Source organism: Leuciscus leuciscus (genome assembly GCF_965113295.1).
Source record: "Leuciscus leuciscus genome assembly, chromosome: 3".
NCBI lineage: Eukaryota > Metazoa > Chordata > Actinopteri > Cypriniformes > Leuciscidae > Leuciscus > Leuciscus leuciscus.
In genome coordinates, this window is record NC_138727.1 from 10,074,181 (window position 1) to 10,100,917 (window position 26,737).

Below are 26,737 nucleotides of genomic sequence, written 5' to 3' on the forward strand. Positions count from 1 at the left end.
TAGACAGCGCAGGCTCCACAAACGGCAAGAAAAACAAATTGGCCCAGCCTGGACCATGAAACATAACAAACAGTGTTCTAGCCAATAACCGACAAGAATGATTTGGGGGTGGGGGTTGGGGGGTTAAGCCCTCATTATGCTTCTGCGTCAACTCCACGGCGTAGCTACGCCGTCACTCCAACGGCGTCGTGACCGTTTTATGGTTCTGCGTCGGGTTGCGTTGCATCGCGGTGCATTTCACCGCCAGAACGCTAGGGGGGTGGTGTGGTTCGCGAATCTCTTTCCTAGTTTGTTTTGGTTCCATGCGCCGGTTCCGCTTTTTCATTTCCGACAATGGCGAGCGAAAGAGAGAGAGTGTTGTCGCAGCTGGAGCTAATCAACGTTGAACAACAAATGATTTTATTGCAAATGTTTAATCGTAGAAGAAAAAGAAGACGTCAGCGAAGGTGGTCTGTACGACCAGTGCACGAAGACAGGGGAAGGATTGGCGAATTTGTTACGGTTGTTCGACCGCTGAGGGACTTGGACGAAGAAATGCACTTTAAGTATTTTCGGATGTCGAAAGGTCGATTTGACGATCTTGTTCATCGTTTAAAGCCGTTAATACAGCATCAGACTACACACAGTATGCCTATTGACCTCGCTCAGAGACTGGCAGTGACTTTAAAGACTTTATCTTCGGGTGCAAACCAACAGATCACCGGGTTGGGCTACAAAATGGGTTCGACCACGGTGCCATGGCAGGATAATGTAGTGTCCCGTGGCAGACTTGGTTAATTACTTGATATCCATGATGTACCCGTGAACATTGTATTGTAAATAAACAACAAACTTTTTTTCAAAACAAACATTGATTTGATAGATTGAAGTTTATTTCTAGCAACAACAAAAAAAGAAAAGAATATATATAAATATATACATATACACTACCGGTCAAAAGTTTTAGATCGGTAAGATTTTTAATGTTTTTAAAAGAAGTCTCTTCTGCTCACCAAGGCTGTGTTTAGTATATAAAAAACAATAAAACAAAACATATTTTATGACAATTTAAAATGACTGTTTTCTATTTTAATATATTTTACTCCGGAAATGATGTATAATCTGACCAATCACAGCCCCTGCGGTCTGCGTCACCGCGACGCGTAGTTACAATTTTTTGGAGGTGCACGTCAAGCTACGGCGGAGGGGTCGCGTCGAGGTTCGCGTCGACGCAGAGGGGTCCGCGGGGGTACGCCGTCGATTCGACGCAGAAGCATAAAACAGGCTTTAGTGCGGTGCACATGAAGGGGTGTGTGCGGGGAGTGGAGTAGAGAGAAGCATGAAGAGGGAAGTTAGCTAAAGGAGAGATGTCCTAGACAACGACAACGACTAACGTTAAACATTTATAATCTTGAGAATTTTGATATGGCCAACACACGACCAAAGAGACAATGTTCCGATGAACAAATAACAAAGAAGAGGGAAAAGGAGAAGGAATGCGTTAAGTCCAGAATTTAAATCGGAAAAGCGTTCAAAAGGTGGCGAGAACTCCCCCTGCAGAAGGGCTTCCAATCCGAAATTCAGGTGGCTCTGTTTTTGCTGGACAGGTGGGTAAATCCAGATTGGTTTTTCTAAATGGTTCATGACTGTTTCAGGAAGCACGGAAGGGAGGGGGGAGGGGACGGGATGAGGAGGGGACGGGATGAGGAGGAGGGAGGGTCGAGCTAACCTCCGTTTTGTTTGACAATACTTTGAACGTAAACAAGAAGTGACTTCACCCAACATCGCTTAGAGCACCTTTAATGTTAATACTGCTACTTGATATAGTAGTGGGAAGTTCGGATCATTTTACTGACTCGAATCTTTGAATCTCGTTCAGCAAAATGAACGAATCTTTTTTCGAAACATTTCGTTCATTTCAGGAGAATATAATTAAAATGTCATGTTAAATAGCCCAACACATCTAGTAAGCTAGCCTACTTACGGAAATATTGATTAGCCTACATTTGAAAGAAAAATACACTTGCAGCCAAAGCCAAATTATAAGAAACCGAAATGTTTAATTAATTGGGTCACCTCATCCATACAAATACACATCTTACTTGTTGCATGCACAAATTCTGGCCTACATTAATACAACATCGAGGTTTTGTATTAACAACTGTGTCTCTATTTGTACAAAATGCTGCACATTCATGTGATTTTGGATTTTGCACACACAAGTTGTATTGTATTAGTTTAAATGTAGTGACGCACATTTGTGAATTTGTCAAATAGATGGGTAGTTGTGCACACATTAATAATTAGCACCAGGCCTATTCAGTTGTTTGTGTGTGGGTTGTGAAATGCTTAAAAACAGCAAAAAGAAAGTCTCAAAATCCAAATGAATCAAATGAGATTGACTCAGAAAAGACGTCAGTGAATGCACGCGTGTCACCTGATCCAAACATGCACATCTTCTTCGTTGCATGCTCAAAATATGATACACTAATACAAAGGAAAACATTTGTATTCACAAAAATGTCTCTATTTGTACAAATTGCTACATATTCATTCAATTTTGAATTTTGCACACGCAAGTTGAAAGGCATGGATAAAACATTTCTGCAACATGTATCAAGTTCATTGATAAGTGTGCTTGCACGTGTTAATCATTTTGATACTATATTCATCTATGGATTAAGTGTTTGTTTTTGTGTGTGTGTGTGTGTGTGTGTGTGTGTGTGTGTGTGTGTGTGTGTGTGTGTGTGTGTGTGTGTGTGTGTGTGTGTGTGTGTGTGTGTGTGTGTGTGTGTGTGTGTGTTCTCCCTTTCCCTTTTACGGATTACCAATATGTGCAATAATGGCGGCACAGCTTAAAGGTTTGTATGAGCTGCACCCTCTGTACAGGTGTGAATTTGCTTTCCCTTCAGCCTGAGGCTTATTTGTTTCACTTTTGGTGTGAAAGGGCCTTTACATTTGCCAAACATAGAACTTTTTTTTTGTTATTAACTAAAAATACATTGCACTGCTAGTCCCATTACTGAGCTGATCACAACTGTGAGGTTCATGTTCTTTTTGGTGAGACGAGCTTGGTTTCAGTTTCAGCCACAAGCCTGGACCGCTGCATTGAAATGTTCCATTGCAGTTAAAATGAGTGTAAAAGATCATTTATATACAGACTGTGCAATTCATCATCTTTTTGACATCTTCAGTTACTCATGATATATTATCTTTTAGGCAATAAGAATATTTAAATATAGAAATAAAATTCGAATAATTCAGTTTATGGTGCTTTAGGCTTAAATTGGAACCAATAAAGAACCATTTTATTATTAAATTTTTTAATGAACTAAAAAAAATCAGGTAACCAGTGCTACATCAACATTTAAAAAGAGCTGCAAGTATATATACAGTAGGTGTTGATACCTTGGTTCATACAGAAAACACAATGTCATTTAATAACGGCTTAAAAATAATATGGCGCTGAGTGCCAGCACAGCTTCGTCTGCCTTTAACTGGCCACTCCACGTTGAGGCCTTCAGACCTTTGTTTGGATCAGCTGTAGAAACAGGTTTTTCATATTAATAAATGTTACACACAAGAACATTGTAACAACAATGTAACAATCAAAGTAATGTTTCGTTTCAGTTCAAACCTGTGACGTTGAGGTACAGAAGATGGCCTTTCGCTTGAGTCCCACTGTTGAGACATTTGGCATCACACTGGTAGTATCCACTGTCTTCAAGGCTCAAGGAATTGAATGAGAGGAAAATGTTCCTGTTCCTGAATTGTTCTTTTTCTGTTTCATTTACTGTGATTAAATATTGGTTCGGATCTGTAATGGGCTTGGACTCAGGTTCATTGTGATTGGGTTTTATGTACCACCAATTGGTCACAATGTCACAGTGCTTCATCTCATAGTGCACCTCACACTTGAGAGACACAAAATGGCCTTCAGTCTTCGTCACCGGTTCACGTGAGTATTTCACAAGCACTGTACATGGGGAATATTTTGCATTTCATTTGTAAGCCCATCAAAAATGTTGAATGCATTAAAAAAGACCGTAACAACAAAATTTGACAACAACCCAGCTAGCAAAAGGATGTTGTAAGAACGTTTTGCTAACGTTCTGATTAAGTCATGAAAACGTTATTTCAGAATGTTCTCAGAATGTTAAAAATGTCAAATTTTTTAAATGTAAAAACTAAATAAAATCTTGATTCTTGGTGAATGTCATATAATACTTGCAAAATGATCAAATCGAGAAAACACTCCCTTAATGTTTTCTGTTTTATAATTTTTCAAGTATTATGGGAACATTAATTTGGAACGTTCTTTGAATCATCTGAAAAAAGTAGTAAGTAGCAATGTTTAATAAACATTTGACTAATGTCTAACTAAAATGTTTAAACCATGTTTAAAAATGTTTAAAATGTCTAACCATGAATGATGTAAACAACACTTTTGTGCAAATGTTCGATGACGTTATTAAAGACCAGATAACTTTGAACTAACGTTCTATTAATGCAGAAGAATATTTGTTCATAACTTTGAGCCTTGGCAGAAAGTTCACTGTTAGCTGGGAAAGCTTCATTAAAAACAAATGTGTCTGAATTATATACATAAATGTTAGTCGAGAAGTGAGTGAGACTTACCCCCTGCTAGAGACGATAGCAGACTGCAGAGAACAACCATTGTAAGAAACACAGAAGTCGGGTGAAAGATCTGCATGTTTCTTTACTCAGTTAGTCAGAAGAAAATGGCTAACTTGAACATGGCTACCTGAAGTTTGTCTGAAGCTCTAACCACATAGAGAGGACTTCCTTTGAACTTTGCAGATGCAGCACTGCTGCATCATTTTAGACAGGCAATCACAGACCACGTGGCTGCTGAAAAAACAGGCAGCAAAGAACTGTTTGAAAGTTACAAGTTGGTTGTTTGAGGGAGCAAAAACTTTAAATGAACTTGCCGCTATACTGCAAGTTGTGTAGGTTTATACCTTGTACAGGAATCATGACTAAACTTTTACCGCTAGCAAGTGGTTACTGCTTCATTTTCTGTTCAACCAGACCAGTTGACCTTTCTTTTCACTTCACTTCTTTTTTCAAAATCTACAGTGTTATAAATAGTCAGAACTTTGTTTTAGATTTTTTTTTTTAACTAGAATTACTCAAAATACTATATGACACTATGATTATAAGGGGATTTCAGGAAGTTGATTCATCTTACATATGATATTTTTAGTCTTGTTATGTGTGTCACTCTAATTTGTTGACATCATTTATGTGCCCTGCATACATTTCCTGTGTTTGCCACACTTTTTCCCTTTTTGGGGTTACGCATAGAAATGGAAGTAATGTTAATGCAGCAGTTGACAAGTTGTTTTTAATTCAATGCAAGTGCAAATTGCAGGTTGGACATATACTGTAACATACATTTACAGTAACAAACACAAATATGTAACTTTATACTCTTGATTTACTTTCCAGTCAATCTTGCTAGACACACTTGTACTTCTTGTAATCTTACTTCAATGAACAAATAGCAATAGTACAAATACTAACAAAAGTAGTCATCTCTCTGAGCAGGCTTTAGAGATTCCTGCAGGAAACCACAAAACAGGTTCTGTCTCCAATAATGACATAACTTTCACTTTGTTTCACAATGTTGAAAACTAGGTTTTTCCCCCTATAGATTCTCGGTTTGTCATCAATGACATAATTTGAACAATGACATCATGAAAACATCAAAACTTGCATTTATGAATTTATAAATAACTGTCACATTACATTCAAGCAGTACATTCAAATAACTCTTAAAGTGCAAATGCATATATGATACATGAAAATACATGACTTATAGAATGAGTTTTATCTGTCTTACAGTCATTCTCTGTGGTAAAAATATGCTGACATAGTGGTAAAAATATTACGTATTAAACCATATTAATGCAATACTACACAGTAATCCACACGTAAATATGTTAAATAATATGTTAAAAAAATAAATTAAATAAATACTAAAGATATTTCCTTTAAGGAACATACAAAAATTCACATTTACAAAGATCATGAGCAAAAACTAAATGCATTCTATGAGGTAGCCGCAGAGTTAACATTCCTCGTTTTGGTCATAAAGAGATTTCATCCCAAAACTGGCTCCTTGGTGGGGAGAAATAAAATGATTTAATTAGTTTGTTATTGACATGCTGTTCTTAATAGACCACAGTATGTGGGGTTGCATTAACCCATTTAAACTAGAGGGATAGAATTTTGCTGCTTACTCTTTAGTTTGGTGTGAAGACAGATGACAAAAATGACTGTAATCACAATAGCCATGACAATGATGACTGTAAATGTAATGACGTAACTTCTTGGTGTAGTGTTGTTCGCTGTAAGACAAGAAAATATATTTTTCATTAAATAGTGAGAAAAAGTATTGCAGTTAAAAACGGCCAAAATGGTTTTGCTCTTTTGTCTCTAAAAATGTGTTTCAAGTTGTAACATCTAAATTGATTGTTTTATTTTTTTACTTATGTCAACAATATTTAGTTTGACTGAATCAAGCGACTGTAGGTAGAAAGTAACAACTGCACATTTTCTTAATGCGTTTCTAGCCGATATTCATGTTGAACCTGTTACCTTCATCATCATGTTGAGGCATGTAGATTTGGAACCTCTTCTCCACGCTGTCACTCTGAGCCAAACATTCCACGTACTTCCCATGAAACCGTGACAGTGGAATTGTGATGTTACTTGTAATGGTGGTTGAACGGTCTTCGTTGAGGTTAGTGAAATTATTTGAAGTGAAGAAGTTCAATTCTGTCTCTGAGGATTTCCATTGGATTGTTGGAGTTGGTTTACCAGTGGCTGTACATGAGACTACAACATCTGAATCAGAAGTGGGTGAAGGATTCACTTCTGCTGTTATTTCTGAGATACCTGGAAAATACCAGCAACATAATTACTTAAACTATAAAAAATTCTAAATATATATATATATATATATATATATATATATATATATATATATATGCTTAATGTTTTTGCAAGTTTCAATGTGACAACATGCCCCGCCACATAAGATCATTGTGCGAGTCAAGATACAGTACAAGGTATGTGCTGTTTATTCATAAAGTGACTTTTAAAATTAAATTTTAATTAGAGTACAAACTGCTGCATTTAGCCCGTATTACTATCTAAAACCATGACTATACCTTGGTATCAACCTGGTATCAACACAGTAATATTTAACTTGTCAAACATGTCAAACCACTGTTTTGGCAAAAAGAAATTGTATAAAATTTATAAAATTACACATTTAAAAAAACACGTGACACGTAACCTTCCCCAAACTGATATGCCCTAGTCTAAAAAACAGTTCAATGTTTTGGTTCAAAACTGCCTTTGTTAATTGATCCTGTTTCTGACTCAAAATCTGATAACCTTAGTGATTTCCCTTAGTTTGGTTGCAGGTATTTACCTACCTTTAACAGTGAGGCACGAGGTTTTTCGTATGGGTCCTGATGGATACACTTTGAAGGAACAAATGTAGCAAGCCTCGTCTTCAAATGTTATGTTTTTTATCTTAATAGATGTTGAATTAAATGTCGCCAGAGTTAAAGTGACTTTTCCCACATACTCCTCATCCACATTATCCTGGAATTGTTCGCTGAATGTTGCCAGAGTTTGTACATTTTCGTGCGTGCGCACCCGCTGCCAGGTGACATGTTTGACTCCAGACGCAAACGGCAGCGTACAAGAGAGTGAAGCATCCTGACCCAGAACAATATCTCTGTCTCCTCCTGCTACAATATCTGAAAGGTAAGCTGTGGAATGAAAATAAACATGTTATTAGTTTGCAAGCCTAACACAGTTTTGTCCTAAAAAGAAATGCAATGTATTGAATAAAGAGTAGGATTCTCATGACTAACCTCTGTTTATGAAGCTTACAATTAGGATCAAGTTCAGCAGACACAACATGTCGAATGTTTGGCGTGGTCCGTTTGTAATCTGACACAAATATATAGTCGAATCATTTTCGAAAGTAAAAGAAAAAATCCCCATATGACGCACTATTACTGGTTGTAATGGTTGTGACTGTGAGCTTATAAAAAAAAAGGGTTCCCCCATCTTGCGTAACTCACGTGATTTTCGGAAGTAGCAGATAAACGTAACTCCAGAGAATGTCTAACAAGGGGAGGAGTTCCACTCTCAGTAAACTTCTATGACATAAAACCTATTTTATGATGAACATGTTTTAGAGTTAGTTTTGTGATATTTCTGTGATAGTTTTGGAGACTGAAAAAAAAAAAAAAATCTCGTCATTAACATAAAAAAAAGAAGAAATGAAACATGAGTGCAATAGGTATTAATAGCTACAGCCTACATGAAAAAAATACAGTTACGTTCCTGCATTCATGTAATTTGAATTGCCTACGTCACCATGTTACTTTCCTGTTTAAATGGCAGGATATTTTGTATTATGACAGGTACAATGAGCTATAACTTTTGGGAAGGAAAAGCCCATGTTAAACAGGAAGACTCACATTTCCCAGAAACTAATTCGCAAATGCAGAAATGGTTTGTATATTTGCTGTCTCTCGTAAATGTATCGTGGCAAATCCGTGAATTCATCACAGCATTCTGATTCAGCACTCCACATTAGGCTACTGTAGCCTACTCTCTGATTTAGATTCTTCAGAATAGCTATTATTTTTACAGAAAAGGATATCATGTATTTATTTGTTTAGCAAATGGATATATTAACATGTAAGAAAAATTGTCAAAAATGTTTTTGCTAACATAATTTAAAACCAGGTTGTTGGTTGTATTTGTCAGCGGATTATTCAAAATCCACTAGAAGCCTGATTATCAACTTGTGTGTGTGTGTGTATATATATGAAGAGTTCAGATGCAAAAGCCTCTAAGTGCCATCTGAAATTGTCTTCTAGAATGATCATTTTTATCAAGTTTGTATATTTAAGTTCAGTATTTTCCCTTAATGAAAATGACCTATTAATTGTCATTTAAGTGAAATTACTGAACTTAAATATACCAGCTTGATAAAAATTATCATTCTAGAAGAAAATTTCAGATGGCACTTAGAGGCTTTTGCATCTGAACTCTTCATATATGTATATATATATATATATATATATATATATATATATATATATATATATATATATATATATATATATATATATATATATATATATATATATATATTGTGAGAAAGAGAGAGAGTTGTTTATCCTATATATATCATACTTTACAGATCAAATAATGTTCTAATGCATCATAATTTTCTCATTAAATTTCCTCCCAGTGGACCAAACCATCAGGAAGTGGGTTTTCTGTAAGTTAACAAAAAAGTTCTTATGCATTGTTAAAGGGATAGTTCACCCAAAAATGAAAATTCTCTCAACATTTTACCCACCATCATGCCATCCCCAATATATACAACTTTCTTTCTTCATATAAATACAAACAAAAGATTTTTAGGAAAAATTACGCTTGTAAAAACCGCACACAGCAATCGTGACGGAAACCACCCCCATGGATGAAACAATGTATTTTTAAGTGATATGATAGGTGTGTGTAAGAAAAACACTAATATTTTTTTAACCCCTTAACTGTCACCCCCCTTTTTGAGAATGGACATTAAAATGCACTATTAAAACTTAAATGGTTGTAATTCAAGAATGCTTTGGAATATAGACCTATACGTTTGGTCTTGTTTTAAAGAAAAGACTCAGCAGATTATTGCTGAAGTGAAAGCACTTTCAAAAATTAAAGTATGAACAAGTTATGGAAGTTTAAATTTACAGTAAATCAAATATACTGTACTTAATATTTTTTCTTTTATATTAAATATATATTTTACAAAATATTTTTTACTATAAAATTACTATAAAATCAAAGCCATATATCTAACCAAGTTGTGTTCCAAATTTGAAGTTGATATCACAAAAATGAGATTTTGTTTAGGCGTAATACCAAAAAAAGCCACCGGGTGATATTGAATTCCATTTAATTTAAAGGGATACTCCACTTTAAGATGAAAATTCTGTCATCATATACTTACCCTCATGTTGTTTCAAACCTGTATGAATTTCTTTCTTCTGCTGAACAGAAAGGAAGATATTTAAAAGAATGTCAGTAACCAGACAGTTTCTGGTACCATTGACTTCCATAGTATATATTTTTTTCCTACTATGGAAGTCAATGGTACCAGAAACTGTCTGGTTACTAATATTCTTCTAAATATATTCCTTTCTGTTCAGCAGAAGAAAGAAATTCATACAGGTTTGAAACAACATGAGGGTGAGTATATGATGACAGAATTTTCATTTTAAAGTGGAGTATCCCTTTAACTGTATGCATTCTGCCATAACAAATTAATACATTTCTGTCCAAATATCACTTCTGTCACAAAATATGGAACCTTGAGACTCAGACCTTTCTGACAATATGTGTTTTGTCAAGATTAGAAAATATTTTGATCATAAATTATGAAACAATGATGCCCAAAAGGGGAGGAGTCTGATAAAATAATTTAGAGTACCGTTTCTATGGTAACGCAATGTCCAATTTCAAAACAGTTTTCACATGATGAATTCTGAGATCGTAAGCTTTCAAATGATACCTAATTTATGATAACTACTAAAATATGTAATGTAATAAAAAAGGCGATATTATATTTTAGAGGATAGTATATATATTATACTTTTTAGAAGATAATATTATTTTATAATTTTTTATTGACAAATACTAGATTATATGTTTTCTCATGAAATTTTAGCATGAAAACCAACGTTTCAATTATTAAAAGTGTGTGCGTCGACTTTTTGTGACAAAGGTCAGAACTCCTGTTATTATGTAGATTTTTGAGGTGCACTCTTTTTATAAATTCATCTATTTCTGTTCCTACATAATTTGTAACAAAAAACAGTCCTAAAATATATATTAAGGAGTCTTAGACCTTTCCAACGATATATAGTTTGTCATGATTAGATTAGGATTTAATTGTAATATAGTGAAGTAAACTCAAACGTCCCGCTAGCAGGATGGTGACACTTAAGGATAAAACCATCGCTGCTGGCCAACTGTCCAAGGTGCATTCACAGGTTCAGATTGAAAAACATAAATGTGAAGTTTGCACGAGAAGTAACACAAATGCACAGAGGACCATCACTTCTCACGCCAGCTTCACAATGCACTTGTGTTATGTCACAACGTCCCTCTCGTGAACACTCATATAGACCAGCAGCGATGATTTATAGTTAAAAATATGAGTGTTTTCCTTACACACATCTATTATTTCGCTTCAGAAGACATTGATTCATCCACTTCCATATGGATTACCGTCATGATGATAGCTGTGTGGTTTTAAGCGTCAACTGAGCGCACCCATTCACTTGCATTATATGGACTCACAGAGATGGATTATTCTCCTAAATTGAATTTGTGTTTATCTGAAGAAAGTCAGTCATATACATTGGGGATGGCATGTGGGTGAGTAAATTATTAGAAAATGTTCATTTTTGGGCAACCTATCCCTTTGATGTGCAAGGTTTAAATGTGAATGAGAGGGAATGCTAGACTTTCAGTGAATAAAAACTTAAATTTCATTCTGTGTATAACAAAATTTTGTATTAAGAAGGAATATGCACTACTTTGTTTTTACCTTTTTGAAATTTGACAGCTATATTGGCCATTAAAATTTTGTTATATGGAAAAGAGCAGCCTGGACATACTGCAAAAGTTCTATTGTCTTACAGGATTTTACTGATTACTGATGCATTGCCAAAGAAACTGAAACTTTCTTCTGTGATGGAAGGAAATGAAAGCACTCATTCTACATTTCAGGGTTACTTTTGGGACTTTTCTTTCGGGATAAACAAACGATGCTGACTGTAACCAGAGACAATGTTGTAACTCACTGGAATGGGTGTCACTGCATATTGACCAACAAAATTCTCTGTGCATGTGTCATTGGGACATGAGAAGGCCATGTATTATTCATAAGATCTAGCCTATTCATAAGATCTAGCCTCTTTGTTACACTGTAATTATACATTTAAGTACTGAGGAATATTAAAGGGATAGTTCACTTTGAAATTAAATTTTGGTATGTTTTAGCTTACCTCAAGGGCATCCAAGATGTAGGTGTCTTTTTTTCCGCAGTAGTTTCAATTTTGATATTTTTAGGTCAAACCGTTCTTGTCTGTCAGTCATATAATGCAGGTCTATGGTCACTGTCTCAAAGAGCATGCACAGAGTCCAAATTAAAACAATTCCCCATCGTCCAAATTAAACAATTCCCCATCGTCCAAATTAAACAATTCCCCATCGTAAGTACACATTGATGGCCTAAGACACGAAACGAGCGGTTTGTGTGAGAAAACGAACAGTATTTATATCGTTTTTACCTCTTGTACACAGCCACGTCCAAGTGATCTGAGAGCGTGGGCGGGTATAGATATATACACTAGATGTCGCCTTGGCTACGGTTTCGTTCCAATGAACTGCCGTAGCCAAGGCAACTTCTATTGTTAAAAACGATATAAATACTGTTCGTTTTCTCACACAAACCGCTCGTTTCGTGTCTTAGGCCATCAATGTGTACTTACGATGGGGAATTGTTTTAATTTGGACTCTGTGCATGCTCTTTGAGGTGGTGACCATAGACCTGCATTATATGACTGACAGACAAGAACGGTTTGACCTAAAAATATCAAAATTGAAATCCTACATCTTGGATGCCCTTGAGGTAAGCTAAAACATACCAAAATTTAATTTCAAAGTGAACTATCCCTTTAAGTGACTACATATCACTATAGGGTTCGGATTAGGGTGTGGTTTGGTTTAGGGTTAGTTGCATGTTATTATGCATAATTTATAGTTATTACTATAGCAGCTGCATGTAACATATGTAACGATGACACAATGACAAATAAAGTGTTACCTAATTATGCTATTGTTAATGGTGGGTTAGCCATCAATGACAATGTTTGGGTCCAACAAGCAAATTTTATTGGAAAACTTTGAGCATTATGGACAGATAACCCAAAATACAGTCTATTTTCAAAGACAGCCAGCTGAAACAATTCTTCAAAATGCAATACACAATACTCACAACAATAAATAAAATATTAGGTAGAAAGAACAAATATTTAAGTTCATAAAGTGCAGGTGCAGGATGTAGAAACTGTTTGTGGAAAATACAGACTTTCAGGTGAACAGATATTTATACAATTATATTAATATTAGCTTATTCAAAAAAGTAAACAGGATATTTCTTCTTTTTTATTATTATTACTGTAGAAGACTACAAAAGTAGCACATAAAATATTCTGAAGAAAGTGGCAGATGACCAGTAGTTCATGCTGTACAAGCGGATTTCAGTTTTTTATCTGAAAAAAAGAAGAAATTATGAATATACATAATTAGCAATGCTGTTCTTTATTGCAATAAATGTGGTCCTGATAGAAAGTAATATATTTCTGCTTACCTTTTAACTTTGTGTGAAGGTAGAAGGCAATAATGACAATACTGAAGATAACCACGACCAACATCGGAATTATATACTTTCTTAATGTGACACCTGTGAAACAAAAAAAGATTTTTTGCATGTAAATATTGATAAAGATCATTTCATTTTAAATATGAAAATGCATCTTGTTTAGCTTAATTCTGAAATTACAATATTACCACTGCTTGCTTGTTTTATTATTAGCTCATCCAGTTTTTAATCCCATAAACCACAACCACACAAACAATTACGTCTAATAAGTCAAATCAAGTTACCTTTATTATTATCTTTAGGCACATCAATTTGAAACCTCTTCTCCACGCTGTCACTCTGAGCCAAACATTCCACGTACTTCCCATGAAACTGTGACAGTGGAATTGTGATGTTACTTGTAATGGTGGTTGAACGGTCTTCGTTGAGGTAAGTGAAATTATTTGTCCTGAAGAAGTTCAATTCTGTCCCTGAGGATTTCCATTGGATTGTTGGAGTTGGTTTACCAGTGGCTGTACATGAGACTACAACATCTGAATCAGAAGTGGGTGAAGGACTCACTTCCACTTTTATTTCTGAGATACCTGGAAAATACCAGCAACATAATTACTTAAGTACAATCTTTTAACACTAAACTTTAAATTATGTGATATCCAAAGCTCAAAATGTCTATTAAAGTTCACAATGTATAATATACAATCTTAACCCTATGATGCTGACATTTGCTTTCGTTTTTCTGGAACTGGAAACTGAATGAATGTCTTGCACTGAGAATCCATTATCATTCATAGATAGATCTCTGTGTACCTTCTGATTCACACAATACCTTATGAGTTTGGGCATATCTGCATTATCTTGGATGAAAGTGCTTGTTTGACACTTACACAACATATACTCTACACTTGCCATACTTTCTGCATCTTATTGACCAATTAGTGGAGCTAGTATTCAATTTTTTATTCCAGGGAATATTTCTCAGAGTTTACTTTTAGAATAAATTACCCCTCAAGTATAGACAACAAAAAAGCAATTAAAGTGCCCCTATTATGGGCATAATAAAAGGTCTGTAAAGTTTCAAAGATCAAAGTTCATGATAACAGGAGTTTTTGTCTCCCAAAAGACAGAACCGATATTAAAGTCGTCACTAAATTGAGTCTTACAATAATTCCTGCATGAACCTACATAGGTTTGCAACACATCTGCATAATGCCAGCCTATGGTCTTCATTAGCTACCTGTGTAAAATGTCTACTTTCACCCTCAAAACACTGTAGTTGTAGCTTAGGCCTGGGAGAGTTTGGTTTATGTTGTCGACATATCGAGAAGACGCTGTTTTCTGCACTGCAAAAGCAAATCTAATTTGCATGTACTTCCAAAGAATGAGGATGTGTTGAGCAAGTAAAACCGATGCCATTGTTACTGTTCGTACTATACAAGTGTAATCAGGTCCTATTTGACCCACTCCAAGCGGGATTCGAACCGGGGTCTCGTCGTGGGAGGGGGGCACGCTAACAAGAACACTAAAGACCGCAGTCTCTAGTGCACCTCTTGAGGCCAGGGGAGTGAGTTTTACACGCACAGCTCTTACTTACTGGCCAACTTCAGTTACAGTTTTAATTTCAAAATACAGGTCAATTCCTGGGAACCTGCCATTAGCCTATTACATTTACATTTATTCATTTAGCTGACGCTTTTATCCAAAGCGACTTACAATTGCTATATATGTCAGAGGTCGCACACCACTGGAGCAACTAGGGGTTAAGTGTCTTGCTCAGGGACACATTGGTGTCTCACAGTGGATTATAAGCAGTTAATGGCTTTTCAGCCATTTCAAAAATGCAAAGCATGTCAAACCACTGTTTTGGCAAAATTAAATTGTATAAAATTTATAAAATTACACATTTAAATCAAACATGTGACACATAACCTTCCCCAAACTCATATGCCCTAGTCTAAAAAACAGTTCAATGTTTTGGTTCAAAATTGATCCTTGTGTTTCTGACTCAAAATCTCATTGATAACCTTAGGGATTTCCCTTAGTTTGGTTGCAGGTATTTACCTACCTTTAACAGTGAGGCACGAGGTTTTTCGTATGGGTCCTGATGGATACACTTTGAAGGAACAAATGTAGCAAGCCTCATCTTCAAATGTTGTGTTTATGATCTTAATCGATGTTGAATTAAATGTCGCCAGAGTTAAAAAGACTTTTCCCACATACTCCTCATCCACATTATCCTGGAATTGTTCACTAAATGTTGCCAGAGTTTGTACATTTTCGTGCGTGCGCACCCGCTGCCAGGTGACATGTTTGACTCCAGACGCAAACGGCAGCGTACAAGAGAGTGAAGCATCCTGACCCAGAACAATATCTCTGTCTCCTCCTGCTACAATATCTGAAAGGTAAGCTGTGGAATGAAAAAAAAATTATGTTGTTATAAGCCTCCCACCATCTCCATCCAGTTTAGCAACATCCAGCTAGAGCAGTTTCAGATTTAGCCATAAAATAAGTCAATTACCGACCTCTTCTGAGGACACTTAATATGATCAGAAGGCGCAGCATGTTTCAAATAGTCAGGTTTCTATCTATGAACACATACATATATAGCTTACTTGGCCATCCCCCAAACTTCCAGTAAAAAGGGGAATTTTATGATTGGCTTCAAATATCCTTACTATTTCAGAATACACGTCTGAGTTTGTTTGGAGCGTCATGCTTTTTATTGCAGACAAAAGTTTGATTCAAATGAAAGCTTTGACAGTGTAAATCCTTCTTTCTGTTTTCCGTGAAACTTAAGACTGAAAGGAACAAATATCAGATATGAATTCAGGACTTATAAAACATTTTTTTTTTTTTTTTGTGCATAATATTCATAATAACATTCATATTTTCATGTACACTTTTTAAAAAATGTTTATATAAGTCGACATCTGCTAATAATGCGACAGACTGTGACATAGGCTAAGTGTCCAAATACTTTTTTGCGTCCAGTGGAGGAGTATTTTGGGATCAACGTTCAATCAGATTTTAGTGTTGTGTTGAACTCTTCTGATCTTTAGCATTTTAATAACACCAGTGATCATCTATCTATCTATCTATCTATCTATCTATCTATCTATCTGTCTATCTATCTAGTAAATATTTTAATAATTTCCGGGATTTTCTGGCAGGGTTATCCCGGACTTTCCACAGAAATAAACATGTACAGTAGCTACATGTGATGTGACTCGTGATAAAAACACTTCCGCTTTAAGAAATCTTAGTCATGCAATGCTTCTATATCAGGTTATCTCAAATACAGTGTACATTTTCACTATTGTGCTAGCTATTGATTGAGTAGGCTAATATATTAAAGATGTAACCGAAACCTCTGGAAAGACTTGCCTCCTATAAGTTTCACAATGAATCCACAATCCTCAGGCGGCGACTGTATATGCAAAAACGTAAGTCGTAATGTAACATGTTGAAATAAGTAATCCAGAACACACGAGCATTTATCAAGCGCATACAGTAACAAATAACACAGGATGAAAACTCAGAGTGTGATTCATTCGATTTCGGTAAGCACGCATGATTAGGAATATTTCATGACTAAACATCCGTGTGAAACTCAACGTCTGTCAAAATTAAAGCCTTCCTGTTCATAAATAAACAGGAATCCGGCTCTGAATTAGTCACTTTGCCTCCAAATGACTTAATTTTTCACTTCAGACTTTTGCTGTTTATAATGCTAATTAATTTAACAGTAATGAAACTTATATTGAATACTTGTGCTATTGTTTATTCATTGGAACTTTCCCATTCTAAAATGTATAAACATTCCTAGAAAAAACCTGGGAATGTTTAAGAGTTTTGTTTAAAAGCCTGTAGGCCAGAATTTGGGTGCGTCATGTTGTGTGTCTCAACTTCCATATAATATTCCAATATTTGTCAGCTACAAATTAAAGTCGTTTAAAAACCTTCTACTTATCCCTAAATTGTGTGAATCAATGTCCAACCCAGAGTGTAGACAGTAGAAGCAGCCTATTGGAATGTGTTACAAACCTTCCCATCAAGTGAACCACAATATTTGTAGAGTTTTTTTTTTTTTACATTTAGGTTTTGAGTAGATGATATATCAAATTAAACAACATCCATTAACAGATCATAAATCATTTTCAAGCCAAATGTGAAATTACAACTGTCCCCTCAGGTATGATTTAACCCTTTTCTAATTGGTTACAGTAGCCTACCAGATTGAATTCTCTTTTCCTCTTTTTTTATCGCAAGTTGCAACCTATCGCTGAACAATGTTTTTGTTATAAATTTGTGCAAATTGTTTACTCTATAAAATCTCTCATGGAATGAGACATGACAAAAAATTACGTTTTGCATGTAGGCCTATTGTAATTTAAAGTATTTTGATTGTGACGGAGGCAGATCAAACTCACCATATTCTTGAATTTTCTGATCTGCTCATTTTTTAATTGTAGAGAATTAATTATTGATTTAAATCTAAAAACCCACTCTGATACCTCTGTTAGAACTTCTCTTTTATAAAAATGTAGCCTATTAATTAAAAGGATTAAAGTTAAGATTTATGGTTACGATCAATGATTACCATTCAACTGTGGCTTTGTTTTCCCCATCAATTACATAAGTGGCAGATATTGCGTAACAAGTTACTGGTAGTGTTTTATTTACTGCTATTAAAGGGGAACTTAAGGAATGAAACACAAAAATTCCTAAGTATTTCATGCAAACAAAAAACAAGCAACCACATGCATGCATAAAGCATTTCTTTGTGTTTTGCACTTAATGTGCAAGTGTGTGGATTTATTTAAAAAAAAAATTCAGACATATACAGAAGGATGTTGATCTAGTTGTTTTTTTTGGATGCCATACATTAGAGAATAATTTGTTTTTCATACTAGGCAATATGCAAAATAGCATCTTATCATTATTTTCATCTTTACCCATATTCAGTGCTGCCAAGTGAATTCAGTGAGCCCAGGAATAGGCAATGTTCCCATTCACTAGTGTAAAGATGTGACCCACCCTCACCACCCCATGCTATATTTGGGGTAGTGTGAAATGTATATGGTTTATAATAACTCTTTAAAATGTAGTTTCACTATTGTGTTATGTGTACAAATAGCAGTCATGCACAGACAGTAAGTATATATATATATATATATATATATATATATATATATATATATATATATATATATATATATATATATATATATATATACATATACACTACCGTTCAAAAGTTTGGGGTCAGTAAGATTTTTAATGTTTTTAAAAGAAGTATCTTCTGCTCACCAAGGCTGCATTTATTTGATTAAAAATACAAACAAAAACAGTAATATTGTGAAATATTATTCCAATTTAAAACAGCTCTTTTCTATGTGAATATACAGTAAAGTGTAATTTATTCCTGTGATCAAAGCTGAATTTTCAGCATCATTACTCCAGTCTTCAGCGTCACATGATCCTTCAGACATCATTCTAATATGATGATTTGATGCTCAAGAAACATTCATTATTATTATCAATGTTGAAAACAGTTGTGTACAAATTTGTTTCAAAATTCTTTGATGAATAGAAAGTTCAAAAGAACAGCATTTATCTGAAATCTATAGCTTTTGTAACATTAAACACTACCGTTCAAAAGTTTGGGGTCAGTAAGAATTTTATTTTTATTTTGGGGGGAAAGAAATAAAATAAATCAATACTTTTATTCATCAAGGATGAGTTAAACTGATCAAAAGTTTTATATATATATATATACATATATATTATTCTCTTCAAATGTGACCCTTGACCACAAATCCAGTCTTATGGGTAATTTATTTTAAATTGAGATGTATACATCATCTGAAAGCTGAATACATAATCTTTCCATTGATGTATGGCTTGTATAGGACAATATTTGGCCGAGATACAACTATTTGAAAATCTGGAATCTGAGGGTAGCTACAAGAAAAATCGAAATATTGAGAAAATCGCCTTTAAAGTTGTCCATTTCTATTGGCGATAGTGCTGCATCCATTCACAAAAATAAATGTTTTATATATTTAAGTTGGGAAATTTACAAAATATCTTCATGGAACATGATCTTTACTTAATATCCTAATGATTTTTGGCATAAAAGAAAAATCTATAATTTTGACCCATACAATGTTTTGTTGGCTATTGCCACAAATATACCCGTGCAACATAAGACTGGTTTTGTGATCCAGGGTCACAAATAAGCACTACCGCAATTTTATTTAATTTTTTTATGCAATTTTATTCAAATCTGACCATCAAAAATTGTATTAGCAATCAAGTAATATGGTGAAATGAGATTTCATACCGTGGATTATGTAAATATTTGAACAATTTTCTGCTCCAAATTCACTTTATTTTCACTTGATTCCACAAGCCAAAACGGGATTTTCAGTATGCGTCGATTAGACCGACAGTGACATCTGCTGGACGGAAGCCGTTAGTACTCTTTGGCGAGCACCAGTGCAGTCGTTTTAATATTCAACTAGGTTACCTATTAATAGATCATATGACCACATTTTCCCTTTAGAGATCTAAGGAGCCCATTTTAGAATGCATGTAGGGTGAGAGATTGGTCATATATTCAATCATTCATTCATTTCTCAGTGTAATTTTCAAGAACGGTCTCACGTATATCTCATTGTTTGTGTTTCTGTAGGCTCGCCGCTGCTTGGCACCAAAACGTGTTTTCATTGATGGTGACATTGTGATAGGTCGTCTCGAAGGGTGGAGAGAAGGTGCGCGCCTAATAACTTCCCATCGACATCGTGCTCTGATCACTGCATTGAAAGATTATGAGCAGCAGCAGACTTTATTTACGACTGCAATCATGTCGTTTTTATTCCGGTGGTTTGAGAGCGTCGTATCACCGGACTCTGGACAGGATCGAGTTAATGCTGCCGCCTAAATTAAGACCTATCTACAATCATCCTGCTGGTAAAGAAATTACTCTTCTCCTGTCTGAAGAAACACACTAGTCAGTCACTGACTAATTACTGTATTCTTATTCTAAAGCATAATGTTTTCTATATTACATAGTATCTTCTCTATATTATCTCCGCAGTGTTATTGATGTTATTTCTCATGCAGTCATACAGTGGCCCCAATAAGAATTTGCAGATACTTGAGTGCGTTAGACAAGTGGCATTTATTATAAAGAAAGATAGCACAAGCACACCTTTCGTGCAAACATTTCACAGGTAAAGATGTAAAGCAAATTATAGGCTACCTTTAAAAATTAAACATCAGACGTTAACTGAAAACATCTATATGAACTATTTAAATGAACTTCATACATCCATAATAACCTTGGGATCATCAAAATGGCTGAAAGAGCTGTTAGTTCTGAGAAAAGGTAGGATCATCATTTGTTAGCAGCTGCAATTTGATGCAACGAAATTCATACATTTTAAGTCTGATTTAAGTATCTAAATACTTTTAGGGCCTGGCTTGTACAGTTTGAATGAGCTAGTGTTATGTGCATCTTTCTGTCCAACTAATCATGTACATTGTGTTGGTGTCCTGTCCACCATAACCACCTAGACCTGGTTTCTTATTTGGTGATGTACCTTTGAAACACTATGCTCTTATAGATGAACGGCCATTACGCAAGAAAAGTTTCCTGATTTTAGTTGAAAACGGTGTGTAAATGGGCCCTAAATTTTAATTTAATAAACTTTTGAAAACAGTTTTCATAGTGTAGGCCTAAGTTTTTGAAAACGATATCGTTATTGTCTCAGTGTAAACTACAAAAACGCAAATTTGTGTAAATGGTGACGTCATGCGTATTACGTGTTCAGTCTATAGGCACGTAGTGACACCACCAACTACTGGCCTTGCATGCATAATACAGCATTTTTAGTCGTTTTAGCGGATGCGTGTGTATGCGGACCGTTTTGACAACATTATCGTCTGTACGTGAATAAAGCAAAGGAAAAACTGATTCGTTTTAAGTACATTGTTATCATGTAAACGTACTCTTAAAGTTTAAACATTGCTTAGACTACTCCAATGCTCCTGGGTGATAATTTCTGATCATATACTGCATGACATTTTTAGGTGGATCTTATCTGATCTCAAGCATTTTTCAAGTTTTATGGAATTTAGAGCATTGAATAAAAAAAATTAACTGACAGCAAGTTTGTTTTTTACAGTAGCACTTTGTAGAGCTGCACGATTTATCTTTAAAAGATTGCGATCTCGATTTAAACACCCCTGCTCCCTCTATCTTTTTCCTAAATTATTTTTTTTTTATGCGCAGCTTGTCAGTGAAGCATGGCTCTGTGATCAGTAGTAAATGCTGCTTTATCTTAAAGCAAGGGGGCACTCTTGTGCAGAAACTGATAACATAGTTGTTCCAGGAAATCCATATGGGCATCATTCTATCACTGTTCAACATCAACTCTATCTATCCAGCTGAATAAACAGAAGATTGATACGCTTTGATTGATTAAACATGACGAATAAACACACGACAACGACAATATATGGTTTATCTGAGTCCTTTTTGGGTATTTTCACGATAATAAAGTATATTTTTACTTCAATGCTAATCGACATAGCCTTAGTTGTGTTGTGTGCTTTATTCTGTGTAAGAAGCCAAATCATCTCACAGAAGAATGTTTTCAAACATTCAACTGAGGTTATGAAGTGAGTTTGGAGTAAAAACATGTTATTAAATGTTGTATTTTTTTGGACGAGAGGTTCATAAATACTTCTCATGTTTGGAAAGATGTTTGATGCGTGTTGCTTTTTCAAATGCTCGTCATAAGCGACTCAAACTCGCAGTGTTTTCAGATGGAGCAGCGTTTACTACTGATCACAGAGCCGTGCTTCACTGACAAGCTGCGCATAAAAAAAAATCACAAAAAATAATCACAGATTATTTAAACAAAGTCTAAGCCGGTTTAAGTGTGATTTTGGGTTAATTACGATTAATTGTGCAGCCTTAGAGTAAATCATGTTTTGAAAGTATCTTGACACTTCAAAATAATGATTGCATCAATTGCATCATTACACCAGTTGGTGGCGACAAGTGACTGTTATTTGTTATTAAATGTATTTGCCATTGAATCATTCATTTAAGAGTTCCGTTCAAAAATTGTAATTTATCCATTAATGAAACAAGTGAAGCGAGTCATTGAGTCATTCATTTAAATCGATTTTTAACAAAAATAATTCAAATTCATTAGATATTTTTAATTAGACTTGCAGCAATTAACATTTTGTCAGAACCTTTTAGTAAATTACATGTTATTTTGTTTAGTTGGCAATTCAGAATTATGGGAGAATTGTGCACTTTCAGCTCTAGCACTGTCATAATTTCTCACAGAATCTTTTCTCTTTTTTTTTCTTCTTTTTCTCAGGGCCAAAGACGGTTTTCTTCTGGGCACCTGTTTTTAAATGGGTGAGATGAGAATTGTTTTCCCCTCACAGTTTAAATATCACAAATGTTAAAATATATGGCACTTATAATCACCTTTTACCATCTTCTGTTTTTACATTTTTCTAGTTCTTACACAAAACAATTGTATGGCTTTGTAAGATTTAGAATGTAGGGTGGAAGTCACATAGACTACTTTTGTGCTGCTTTTTTGACCTTGACAGCCACTGGTTTGTAAAAAGCATTTGGGTGATAAGGATGATTTATGAGTGAACTCAACTATACCTTTAAGTTGTGCAAATTGGCAGTGAATATTTAGCAATTCGAAATGTTGTAATGCTGCGGTAAATGCAATCATATCATGAATTTCCTGCTGATCAAGGCCTTATGGCAAGCTCACTCTTGTTTGCTCTTTCTTTCCTCATGCAGGGTTTAGTTGTGGCTGGATTTTCTGATATGACCCGGCCACCAGAAAAGCTCAGTCTCTCTCAGTCCTGCGTCATTACATCCACAGGTACGTGTTCAAGGTGGAGAGACGTGCTCGATGTTGTTTGGTCAAGATTGATCAACATCAGTAGCTGCTGTCAGTGTCCTCTAGATTAGAATATCTCATCTAAAGCCTCATAGTAACCTGAGATTAGTTTGGCTGAAAATAGAGCTTGAAATGAACTTTACTAAATGTCTGAGCAGTATTTATAATTTGACAGTCAAGAAAATATTATTTTCTCTCAACATAACTGTTTAAAAAAATTATCTTACTACCATTCAGTAGTTCAAGTGTGATCTTGGCCTACGTTTTGACCTATATAAGTCTTAATTTCACAAGGCTAAGGCCCACAATGCAGTGTTGATTCTGCAATAAGGATTTTATTTCAACACAGCGACTCCCTCTGGTTTCTTTCCAGGATTGATTTGGTCAAGGTACTGCTTGGTGATCATTCCCAAGAACTGGGCTCTGTTTGCTGTTAACTTCTTCCTGGGCATATGTGGAAGCGTGCAGCTCATGAGAATATGGAGGTTAGTCATTATGAGTTCTGTTCTAAGGTCAGCTTTGTTTTTCTACCATCAGTAAATACACACAGGTGACAAGCTTAGTTGTAGGGTTAAGCTGCAAAGACTTTGAGTTCAATGGTTTGGAGTTCAACAAGATACTAACAAAATGACATTTAAGATGTTAAATGTGCCATATTTTTAAACGCATAAAAAAAATTTTTTTTTCAAAGTATTAATCTGTCAGAAAATCTATAATGCTCACTTGGAGTGGCATCATCAAAAGCTTCAGTATTTTTAAAGCTAATATCAAGCTACTAAGATGCAGTTAAATTACTACATCTTAGTTGTATTTATTTTATTTTTTTTCACCAACACGGACAGTTTGACTCAGTTTTTTTAATTAAACATCAAATGACTTATAAATGCTTGTACTGTACTGTTCACACTACAAAACAAACACAAAAACGTTTTTGTTTATCACACTTGCCTTAGGCCTACTATATATTTAGTACCACTATTTGCTTTTGCTGAGAGACATTGTTTATCAAAAGGGTGTTTTTCCAATTTAGTCACTGTTTGCTGGTTGATTAAAAAAAATGAAATTAAAAAACGAATAAAATTAAATAAATTATTTTATATATAAATGTATTTGTAAAGTAAATATTGTTTTAATTTATTTTATTTTTTTTTATTAGTAAATTTACTTATTTCAAAAAAATTTTTAATTACACTGCTGGAATAACACACATATAATCACAAAAACACTGCAGATTAACATGCATAAGATATTATAGAAAAGGCCAAGGCTGGACAACTCTGGCTCTTGAAGTCCACAATCCTACAGAATTGTATGATCTCCATTAGTATTTAAAACATGTTTTATGTACATAAAAAGATGAGATATTTGACTTATGGCCTCCATAAATGATTAAGATAAGTCTTATGGCCCCAGGTGTCACGAACTGCTCGGTTGAGGATCCAAATGCAGCTTTTTAATAGGGTAATATGTGCATACAATGGACACTTTACTATCCCATGAGGCCACGGGAGAAGATTTGTGAATGTCAGTGAAGCGACGCAACTGACGCCGGTAGGTCACATGACAGTGATAACATGGGGAATGTAGTATGTCCAGATTACATTCATACTATATAGAACATACTTTTTTAGTAGTTATGAAGTAATTACTTATGAAATAAGCACCTACTCGAGAGAGTATGCAATTTCGGACGCAGCCAGGGCTTACATAGGCAGGGCTTAAGAAGACACAACATAATGGCCCGTTTTCACAGACAGGGCTTAGACTAAACCAGGATTAGGCCTTAGTTCAATTAGAGCGTTTAAGTAGCTTTCATAAACATGCCTTAGAAAGAAAAAAAAAACATGACTGATGTGCATCTTGGGACAAAACAATGGAAGCGACATGTTAAGATATGTCAGTGCAAGTTGCTTTCAGTTAAAACATGCATTTTAGTCTGAGACTAAATTAGACATTTTAGTCTTTGAGCTATTGAGACATTTTAGTCTGACACTTGTCTGTGAAAGTGAGGGTATGAGTCCAGGCAATGGGTTATGGGAATGAAAGATCATGATGAGAGGAGAGGACTGCCCTCTGGTGGAGATTATGGGCACTCCAGCTGGTGGATGTGACACCAGGCCTAAATGTTGGTGGACAGAGATAACTATTTTATGTTTCTGCCGGTGGGTGGCCACCTTCCATACCCATACCCCTTCCTTGGGCTAAACCATTATGCATTCTAAAGGAGTGACGCACTTTGTATTTGTGTGTGTAGGTACAACCAAGAGCTCCAGAAGAAAGGAGAGGAAGTGCAGCAGACTTGAAGTACCATTTAGTCTGACAGAAGTGGAGCGGTGATGCAGTTTTGCTGTTTTTCAGTCTCTGTAAAAGCAATGAATCAGCATTTTGCACACAGAATTCATATTATATAGATCAAACAAATCTGTGTAAAATAGAGGTTTCTTTTTAAAAACGTCATAACATTATAATCATATTAAAATGTTATCACATAAAATTGAGATGTGCTGATTGTAATTCTGATGTTCTTGATTGTATACTGTGTTGTTATTCTGACCCCTTTCTATCAGTTTCTCAGTTTAAAAGGGGTCATATCATAATTTTTTTTTTAAAGTTACTGGAGGGGTGCCTATAATGTTAATAAAAATAATTTCCCCCCTCCAAGACTTGGGGAAAAAAGAAAAGAACCTAAAAATGACCCAGTTGTGTTCCTCATTATTAGGTCGCTTTGGATAAAAGCGCCTGCTAAATGAATAAATGTAAATGTAACACTTCTTTGTGTAAATGTGCCATACAAACTTATAAGATCAGACTGAAATGTGCAGGGATATTGTTAAAAATAAGAACTCAAAATGTTTTGAGTTCTGAAAAAACGACAAGGTTTTTTTCTCAAAAGATTAAGGGGTCATTTGATTCCTCCATTTGATATGACCCCTTTAAAATAAAAACTACGGGTAATTTGACAAAAACTAAAGTCCTGCATGAATGCACTGTATGCCAAATCAATGTTGTGTTTTTTGCTTAAGATCAGATACAGGTAGATAGATACTTTAACCCTCTACAGACACACAATGATAGACAATGTTTTAAAGTGGGGTTTTTTGTAGCGCGTTATTGCACATAATAGTAATTTATCTGTCAATGAATGCATTTATTAAATCAGTTGAATTACCATTTACTAATGGGACAAAAGACTGTTTTGTAATCCCACATCTTTGTGTTTGAGTCCACGGTGCAGTTTTCTCCAGAGCTGCATCCGATCCTACACACCGAGTTTCAATAAAGATTAAGGGTCATT

General features: G+C 35.0%; 4 protein-coding genes and 1 long non-coding RNA gene across 7 annotated transcripts; 2 read left to right on the top strand and 3 right to left on the bottom strand.

Annotated features, from left to right (window-relative positions):
* Window positions 1-2,983: 2,983 nt before the first annotated feature.
* LOC309494362 (uncharacterized protein) lies at window positions 2,984-4,877 on the bottom strand. Its single transcript, XM_082163682.1, has 3 exons — window positions 4,618-4,877; window positions 3,617-3,955; window positions 2,984-3,520 (listed from the first exon to the last, which is right to left on the bottom strand). Exons 1-3 carry the CDS (start codon window positions 4,691-4,693, stop codon window positions 3,417-3,419), a joined length of 519 nt encoding a protein of 172 aa, XP_082019808.1. The 5' UTR covers window positions 4,694-4,877; the 3' UTR covers window positions 2,984-3,416.
* Window positions 4,878-5,321: 444 nt separating this feature from the next.
* Window positions 5,322-8,127, bottom strand: LOC309494349 (OX-2 membrane glycoprotein). 2 transcript variants are annotated; one of them, XM_082163666.1, is made up of 5 exons: window positions 7,896-8,127; window positions 7,449-7,790; window positions 6,609-6,903; window positions 6,246-6,355; window positions 5,322-6,123 (listed from the first exon to the last, which is right to left on the bottom strand). In XM_082163666.1, exons 1-5 carry the CDS (start codon window positions 8,092-8,094, stop codon window positions 6,074-6,076), a joined length of 996 nt encoding a protein of 331 aa, XP_082019792.1. In that variant the 5' UTR covers window positions 8,095-8,127; the 3' UTR covers window positions 5,322-6,073. The 2 variants fall into 2 exon arrangements, with proteins under 2 accessions (XP_082019792.1, XP_082019791.1); XM_082163665.1 differs by having other exon boundaries at window positions 6,246-6,353; window positions 6,604-6,903.
* Window positions 8,128-12,979: 4,852 nt separating this feature from the next.
* LOC309494357 (OX-2 membrane glycoprotein-like) lies at window positions 12,980-16,216 on the bottom strand. 2 transcript variants are annotated; one of them, XM_082163676.1, is made up of 5 exons: window positions 16,012-16,216; window positions 15,555-15,896; window positions 13,787-14,076; window positions 13,481-13,571; window positions 12,980-13,382 (listed from the first exon to the last, which is right to left on the bottom strand). In XM_082163676.1, the coding sequence occupies exons 1-5, from the start codon at window positions 16,049-16,051 to the stop codon at window positions 13,351-13,353; spliced, it is 795 nt and encodes a 264-aa protein (XP_082019802.1). In that variant the 5' UTR covers window positions 16,052-16,216; the 3' UTR covers window positions 12,980-13,350. The 2 variants fall into 2 exon arrangements, with proteins under 2 accessions (XP_082019802.1, XP_082019801.1); XM_082163675.1 differs by having other exon boundaries at window positions 13,481-13,573; window positions 13,777-14,076.
* A 3,733-nt stretch (window positions 16,217-19,949) lies between these two features.
* On the top strand, window positions 19,950-26,042 carry mpc2a (mitochondrial pyruvate carrier 2a). The gene is made up of 6 exons (XM_082163686.1): window positions 19,950-20,091; window positions 20,187-20,464; window positions 22,894-22,934; window positions 23,340-23,424; window positions 23,816-23,927; window positions 25,697-26,042. The coding sequence occupies exons 2-6, from the start codon at window positions 20,323-20,325 to the stop codon at window positions 25,743-25,745; spliced, it is 429 nt and encodes a 142-aa protein (XP_082019812.1). The 5' UTR covers window positions 19,950-20,091; window positions 20,187-20,322; the 3' UTR covers window positions 25,746-26,042.
* Window positions 20,471-22,876, top strand: LOC309494372. Its single transcript, XR_014204297.1, has 3 exons — window positions 20,471-21,040; window positions 21,390-22,630; window positions 22,734-22,876. It is a non-coding gene; the product is annotated as an uncharacterized lncRNA (long non-coding RNA).
* Window positions 26,043-26,737: the final 695 nt, after the last annotated feature.